Source organism: Arachis duranensis, chromosome 2, assembly GCF_000817695.3.
Source record: "Arachis duranensis cultivar V14167 chromosome 2, aradu.V14167.gnm2.J7QH, whole genome shotgun sequence".
Taxonomy (NCBI): Eukaryota; Viridiplantae; Streptophyta; class Magnoliopsida; order Fabales; family Fabaceae; genus Arachis; species Arachis duranensis.
Genome location: NC_029773.3, coordinates 71,243,093 through 71,251,204, shown reverse-complemented (window position 1 = coordinate 71,251,204; position 8,112 = coordinate 71,243,093). Strand labels below are relative to the sequence as shown.

The following is an 8,112-nucleotide window of genomic DNA, read 5'->3' as shown; positions in this document are numbered from 1 at the left end:
CATTGACAACGGTGATGCCCTACATACAGCTTGCCATGGAAAGGAGTAGGAAGGATTGGATGAATGTAATAAGAAAGTAGAGATTCGAGAGGAGCACAGCATCTCCATACGCCTATCTGAAATTCCCACTATTGATTTACATAAGTATTTCTATCCCTTTTTATTGTCTATTTATTATTAATTTTCGAACTCATCATAAACCAATTTAATCTACCTAACTGAGATTTACAAGGTGACCATAACTTGCTTCATACCAACAATCTCTGTAGGATCGACCCTTACTCACGTAAGGTATTACTTGGATGACCCAGTACACTTGCTGGTTAAGTTGAACGGAGTTGTGGAAAGAAAAAGCGTCTCTAACAGTGCCTGGAACTCTTGTATCACAATTTCGTCCACCAGAAATCATCACTCGCAAGATGACAACAATTCAATTTTGGGCCTTGAAAAAAGTCAAAAAGTCATGATGGAATTGGATGCAGATGGACAAGGTCAAGATAACGGTTTGAATCTGTTTGTGAGATTTTTTGGTCAAGTAGCTCATTGAATTAGATTTTGTCTCATATCAATCAAAAAATGGGATAAGATGCCAGAAGATAATACAAAAAGACAGTGGAAATTTATTGAAGTAAGTTTATTTCACTTTGATGTGCATTTTTATTGATTTGTTGTCATTTAATAATTGATTTTATTTATGAATTATTTCAAAGAAAATTTTGAGTTTGATTACGCTGCTGATATCAAATGGGCTCTAAAGACCTTAGGTGATAGATGGAAGCCCCAGAAGTATAATTTACAAGGATAATACCTCTATTATAACAAAAGAAAGGCAGAAATTTTGGCTGCGAATCCCTCAGACATACAACTTGTTGAATGGACTATTTTTGTGGATCATTAAATGGACCTTAAAACAAACGTAAATATTTATTTTATACTTTTTTTTATTGAATATTGCTTTGGGTATCTGGTAACATTTATTTACTAATTTTTTGTTCTTGAAAATCATAGAAACAATGTTTGCAAAACGTTAGAAATCATGTGAAGCTTATAGTTTCACATGCCGGTGGAAGTAAAAGCAATGTTAGAAGAGCAACTCAGATGGTAATTTTTTTTATTGTGCCTAGTACTATTATACTATTTCCATAAAATCAGCGATTATAATTAAATTTGTGATTACCTTTAATATTCTATTTATTATATTAGGAGAAAAAATTGGGAAGGCCTATATGTCAAAACGAAGTTATTGTATCAACTTTGCTAAAGAAATATGGGAGTTATGTAAGCAGGAAAGGACAACGATTATTTGTGAGTGTCTGAAGTTTTTTATATGGCTGTATATTTTTTTAATGCATTAATTATGTAAATACTCTACTCCAATGCAATGTGTATTTGTTTGTAGGAAAAAATAGCAGAGCATTTACCTCAAGATCAAGAGCGTGCTGCCACTGAAGGTATTCATTCAAAAGTCTTGGCTCATCCAGAAGATGCGATTGAAAAAGTTTGTGGTCCTTAGAATGGTAAGCGAGTACGTGGTTTTAGTAATGCTACATGTCTCAGTGGTTTTGGTAGGTCAAAGCGCATCTTTGGAGTTGCAAATTACGGAGGTTCTAGTAGTTCATCGCAACAGCATGTCATAGATTTAGAGAGGCAAATTCAAAAAGTTAAAGATCAAGTGACAAATCTCCACAGATTTCTACGACAAAAATACGGTGATAAAATACCTACCTTCTCTAATTATGTGCCACACACTCAGTCATATTGATGCACATCATACCTTGTTATTTTAATCTTAATTTATATCTAGTTTGCACTGTTATTAAAGATAATTTTATTTTTTGTCGTATAGAATTATAGAACTTGGTTTATTTTATTTTTTAACTATTTATATGAACAATGCATATTCTTTACGGTTATTACTTAGTTTTCTAATTTTATTTTGTTTTAATATTTATTATGGTTGTTGAGAACTTTTTTTAATAAAAAAAAATAATTTTAGTTACAGATTTATGTGTTGTTAAATAGCTCATCAATATTAGTCACAAAAAAAAGTGTAAAAAAAATTCGGCCTGCCAAATATTTTTCGTACATGTTTTTATTTTGTCACAAAAAAAACTATGACTACGTAACACATAAATATTTAGCCACAAAAATATGGCAAAAAAATCTAGCATGTCAATATTAGCCATGAAAAAAATGGGACAAAATTATACTTTTTGGTTATATTGTTATCATTTAGCCACGATTTAAAATGCGAGTGATGATGTAAAAAACCGTGATTATTCAAATGTCTTTATGGATTATAAAAGTGTGGCTAATAGGTCAAGAATTGTGGCTAAATAAAAATGCATCGCCCTTATCAGCTGCAAATATCCATTCGTTGTTAATGTGTTATTGTCACAATTGTTTTGGTCTTTAGTCACAATTTTTCCCATCGCTAAAATCCGTATTTGTGGTGGTGACTCTTCATATTTCATTCCTTAAATTGTGTTTAGTTGTCTTATATCCATTCTGTTAATACCTCATATTTTCTCTGATTGAGTCCGAAGTCCTCTGAATCTCAAAAGCAATCTCACAATATAAACTATACCAAATAACTATTTCAATATGTATCATCATATTATTTCAAACAATAGCTTTAAATTCTTAAACTTCGGAACAACAAAGAAAATCATGTCAAGGCCGGGGGTCTTAGCAAATGGTGCTGGAATTTTTCTCCCTATATAAAAAAGAAAAAGTCTAGGACTAACAACTTTATTAAATTCTGATCCAGCATGTAACCAGCAAGAAAAAGTAAACTATCGGATGAAATCTCACATCAATCTCACACTATTAAAATCATCATTGATGGTTGTTTGATGACTATAAATCACAAAAGTTGCTGACCTCCTAACATTCCTCTATAAAAAAATGTGTTACATGATAAAATACTAAAATATAAAAAATAGGTTTAATTATCCTTTAATTTTTATAATTTCACTAAATTTACCATTGAGTTTATATATATTTTTTCTTTCAGTGAGGTTATTCCTACACCACTTTTAATTTATAATTAGGTTCTTTTTCATATAAAAAACATTAAAACTAACAATATTCTTCTTAAAAAAAATATGTGGTCAAACATCTAACTAAATTTTTAATTATAAATACTTTTAATTTATAAAAAATAACAGAGTAATTAAACCTACAAAATAAAAGAGAATGAAACAATAAGATTATTGGCCAATGAATAATAGTTTAAATGGCATAGTCTCCTCATACTCAATTAAGAGGTTGCACGTTCGAGTTTTCTATTTTTGGTAAAAAAAAACAATAAGATTATTGATGTTTTCCGTTTATCTTTTTCCTCCCAAGCATTTTAAGAAAAATAATTGTGAGTCTTAAATTTTTTAGTTATTATTTCAATTTAAAAAAAATTATATTTTATATTTTATAATTAAAAAAATGAATTAGACTTCTAATTAGTATTATTCTATCTAATTACTTTATGTCTAGGGAACAATATATAAAACAATTTGCACTAAAAGGTAGTTGGAGGGAGAAATTAAGGTCTAAGGATATAAAATATCTAGTAATAATATATATTTATAAAATAAAAAATGAGAACCAAAAGTCAAGCAATTCAATTACCTATCTCTTTGAATTCTGAGATGAATTAATCTTCTCAAACAATTCTCTATACCCACTTTCCTACAGATGAAGAGACAAATCAAGTTTGTGCTCTTTCTCTCTTCTAATCCCAACATTACTATTACTGCTTCTTATGCTACTTTGCCATTTACCACAATACCCTTTCTCACCATCACCATCAGAAAACCCATTACTATTGCTTGAAATTCTTCTTCCCTGAAGAAATGGATAGTTTCCAAATCTAGGTGCACCATTATTTGATCCAAACTGTTCATGTATTTGATTGTTTTGAAGACAATGAAGATTAGCAGCATGGGCAGTGATGAACATTGAAGGGTTACTATTGAAAACCCCAAGTTGGTGTAGTGTTGGTGCAAAAGCCATAGGTGGTGGATTTGGAGAAGGTTGAGAATATTTTTGGGATCTCCTTGCAGCTGTTCTCTCTTTTTTGTGAGCATTTTGGTGCCCTCCTAAAGCTTGAGAACTGTAAAATGTTCTTGAGCAAAATAGGCATGGAAAAACCCTTCTTGTTGCATCTTCTCTTGGGCTTTCTCCACCAACTTTTGTTGGATTTTTCTTATCTCCCATCTCTGTATTATTCTTAAAAAAAAAAGGAAATTAACTAAAATGGAACTTCAACCATCAAATTTTATTTATAGTTTTTTTGAATATAAAATATTTCATCTATTTCAAAATAATAGTTATTTTTAGGGTACCCTTATTTTTACTTTTCATACATTGAAAAAATGAATAGTTAGACACAACACACATCTAAGTACATTTATTTTTTTTTATATATTTGAAATGTGAAGGTGACAATTAAAATGAAAGGACTGAGATGTAAGAAAATTAAGATATAACACTACCACATGCATGATGGAATGAATACCTGAGTCCTGAGGAATATGAGAGCAAATCAAGATGAATTGGAGGAGAAAAAATACGAATGGTTGGAATGTAAATAAATATAAGCTTTCAAAGAATAGAAGTGTTTCAATATGTGTAGAGATTTGGGTCTGTTTCTTTGCTTTTGACTTGATCAAGTTGGTATATATAAAGATAACGAAGACTAATTAAAGAGAGTTGGAAACAGTGAAAGACTGCAGTTTGAATAATACGTGGTAGGAGAAATAATATATGTAGATTTTTTAACATTAAAAATATTTATATGCTATGTACGAATTGTATAAATATATATAAAATAGTATAAATATTATTACTTTATGCAGGTAAGGGATAAAAAACAGAGGTATATGTATGGGGCTGAGAGCATAATCCAGAGAGAGATAAGAAGAGGATCATTCCATTTTCCAACTCAGAAGCATTTTGCTCTCCAACCAATCGATCGCGATGCATTCGTCTTAACTCTTTAACACACAGAAAGACTCTACGTGTGTTATTCGCTTTAGCTGTTTTTTCTAAGCACTTGCTCCCGATTTGTTTGGTTTTACCAAAATGAATTTGCAAACACTAAATAATTTTCAAAAGATGTTACGTAAACGAGCTTGTCATAATTTATACCTGATAATAAGTTAATAACATAAAATACAATATATATACATATATATATAGTATTATCAAAATAAAAATATCCATTATCCAATCTCATGTATATCATGCTATATGAAAATATGTATATGTATTTAATGTTTATAAAAAATTGATTATTTCACTGTAAAAAATCTAATTATGCAATTATGATAAGCTTAACTATTTTAAAAATATATATATTCGGTGCAGAATTTCATACGTAAATTTAACTTTTTTTTCTGATGTTACCAAAAAACAAGTGTGTAATTAATTTTAGGATTTTGTTAACTTATGTTCTAAGAATATATGATAAATATACCATAAAAAAATGTCTTATAAAAATTATTGTAAAAATAATTTTTTTAAATTTTTAATACAAGTTAATTATTATTATATTTTTAAACTATATCTTTAAAATACAAGTTAATTAAATTCTTAACTTTAATAGAGAGAAATAACATATAGTGCTTAAAATGAGTTTAATGTGAAGAGTAGTTAGGGGAAATAAAAGATGCAGTAAGCGAGAATGTTTAAAGATGTGAGTCTGAGTATGACTGAGAAGGTGATTGGGAGGATAGTTCGGTAGTCCATCAGATAATCTGACATCCAACAACAACGGCAGCTTTGACCAATCACAATTCAGAGACAAGTCTTGTTTGTCAGCACTCTCCACAACGACCTTTGTCTTCAGTCTTGAATATGCTTGCTGCAACTCTTGCTTTGAATTCTTCACTTTCTGCTTTTCTAATTTCTGTCCCACGCAATAAATTATGGGATCTCCCCCATACATCTAGTAAGATTTCATTTATTACATAGATTTAGCAACACGCTAAAATAAAATGAATTAATTTTTATATATAAAGAAGTATTTAATAAAAAATTTTAAAATTTAATATTAAATTAAATAAAATTATAAAGATATTATATATTTAAGTTTATGAAAGAATTCATCACCTAATACATATATTTAACAAATTTAAATATTACAGTACAAAAACAAAACTATTAAATATAATATAAATATAAGGTAAATGTTACTCTATCCTCTCTAAAATAATATGTAAGTTACCCTTTCTTATGTGTTATATTTTAATGTTTATTTATTTTAATTTTTTAGTAAAATTTGTTGGATGACTAATTTATCTAATAAAATAAAAAAATAAAAAATTGATTTCGGGTCATTAAAATTTGTTGAAAATTTAACAAAATATTTAAAAAATAATGTTATATATTATTCTTTTATTTTTCACACAAAATCACTAATTTCTAATAAAAATTAAATAAAAATTCAGACTGTTGAGTTAAGAAATTAACTAAATTAATTAGTGATGACAAACATTATTTTTGGGCAAAATAAATAATTAAGTGTTGATCATTTATATCTACATATTAACTAATTGTTTATTGTTGCAGGCCAAATGTTAATAGCCCAAATGAAATATAAAGCAAACAACAAAGATGGTGGGCTGAAAGCAAAATTAAGAGCCCAAGAAAAAGCAAAGAAAGAAGCCAAAGGAACCAACGGGGCCAAGCTAATCAAACCCGATCCAAGCCCGTTCCATCAATTCAAAGTTGATCCAAGCTTCTCATACAAGATTGAAGCCTTCATTCCCTCTCACTAGCTTTTACCAAAGCAACATTCTTTTCTCTCTGACCATGTCAAATCACAGAAGCAAGAGAAAGTGCTTAGCTCCTAAGCTATTCAAAGAAGAGGAAAGAAAGAGAAGGTTAGGCAAGAAAGGCAGATATCAAATCACCCAGTTCAAACCAAAAATCAAGCTTAGGTTAAAGGTAACCCATTTCATCTTGCATGCATCAGATCTTCTTCTCTTTTTCCCAACTCTCTGCTCTATCCGAAAATGGCATTCAAGGAAAAGTTGTTCTCTTCCCTATTCTACTTTACATCAACGGTCATAAGTGATACTTGGGGACCAAATAATTTTTCAATGGCTAAGATCAAGTTGACCATGAGAAGATTTCTATGGTTACTGCTTTGTGGCTTTCGGTCAAGATGAGGAAGTCAGAGGAAAAGTTTCTACTTTGGGGATTAAGGTGAAAAAGTGAATCTGTGGGTTGGTGAAGCTCAAGGCTCAAGGTGTTGACCTTGGAAGAAGAACCAAGCAACATGCAAGAAGATAAAAAGAAGCTTGCTGTTCATTCAGAGGGAAGGAGAGAAAACCAGAGAGTGAGAACAGTGTTTTGTTAAGAAGTTCCTCTACTTGGATAATGCTTTCTTTCAAAGAAGCATTCAGCCAATACTGAAGAACTGTATCTGAGGTTTGCGAATCTGGTTTTGCACATAGCTAAGAGGCTACTGATGAAGTCAATCTCCTTCATGTTTTACTGATTGTAATGTACTTTTCTAAGTTTATCTTTCTGTAATTTCTTGAGAGAAAAGGCATTGTGAGAAAGCTTAAGAAATAGCCATGAGTGGAAAAAGGCTGAAAGAAACACTTAAGAGAAAAGCCTAGAGTTATTTTCTGATTTCTTTAGGTTGGTTAAGTGTCTTGTATCTTGTACCTATTTTGGTATCCCTTTCTTAGTTGGGTCAGCACTAAGAGGAATAGTTAGGTATTAGCATAACCAATGTCAAGTTAGGTTAGAACTTGAGTGTGAAAGGATTGGGTCAATCCTGTGAAATTGGTGTATGTAATACTGTTAGCTATAGTGAAATTCTTCCATAATTGTAGAGGAGACTGGATGTAGGTTGCATAGCACAAGGCAACCGAACCAGGATACATGCTGGTGTTAGCTTTTCTCTTTTCTGCTGAGTTCTATTTTCTGATATTCATGAGACAAAAATAAATTGTCTCATAAATTTTTGCTGCTGAGTTCAAACAGAATCAGAATTGTAATTTTGTTTAAAAAGGGTCATAACAGCAACTTAAAAGGAAGGCATAGATTCAACCCCCCTTCTCTAAGCCTACCACAACCTTCAATTGGTATCAAGAGCTA

At 30.3% G+C, this 8,112-nt stretch overlaps 1 protein-coding gene across 1 annotated transcript; it reads right to left on the bottom strand.

Annotated features, from left to right (window-relative positions):
* Positions 1–3,687: 3,687 nt before the first annotated feature.
* Positions 3,688–4,215, bottom strand: LOC127744959 (protein LATE FLOWERING-like). Its single transcript, XM_052257865.1, has one exon. It carries the CDS (start codon positions 4,213–4,215, stop codon positions 3,688–3,690), a length of 528 nt encoding a protein of 175 aa, XP_052113825.1.
* Between the last annotated feature and the right edge of the window lie 3,897 nt (positions 4,216–8,112).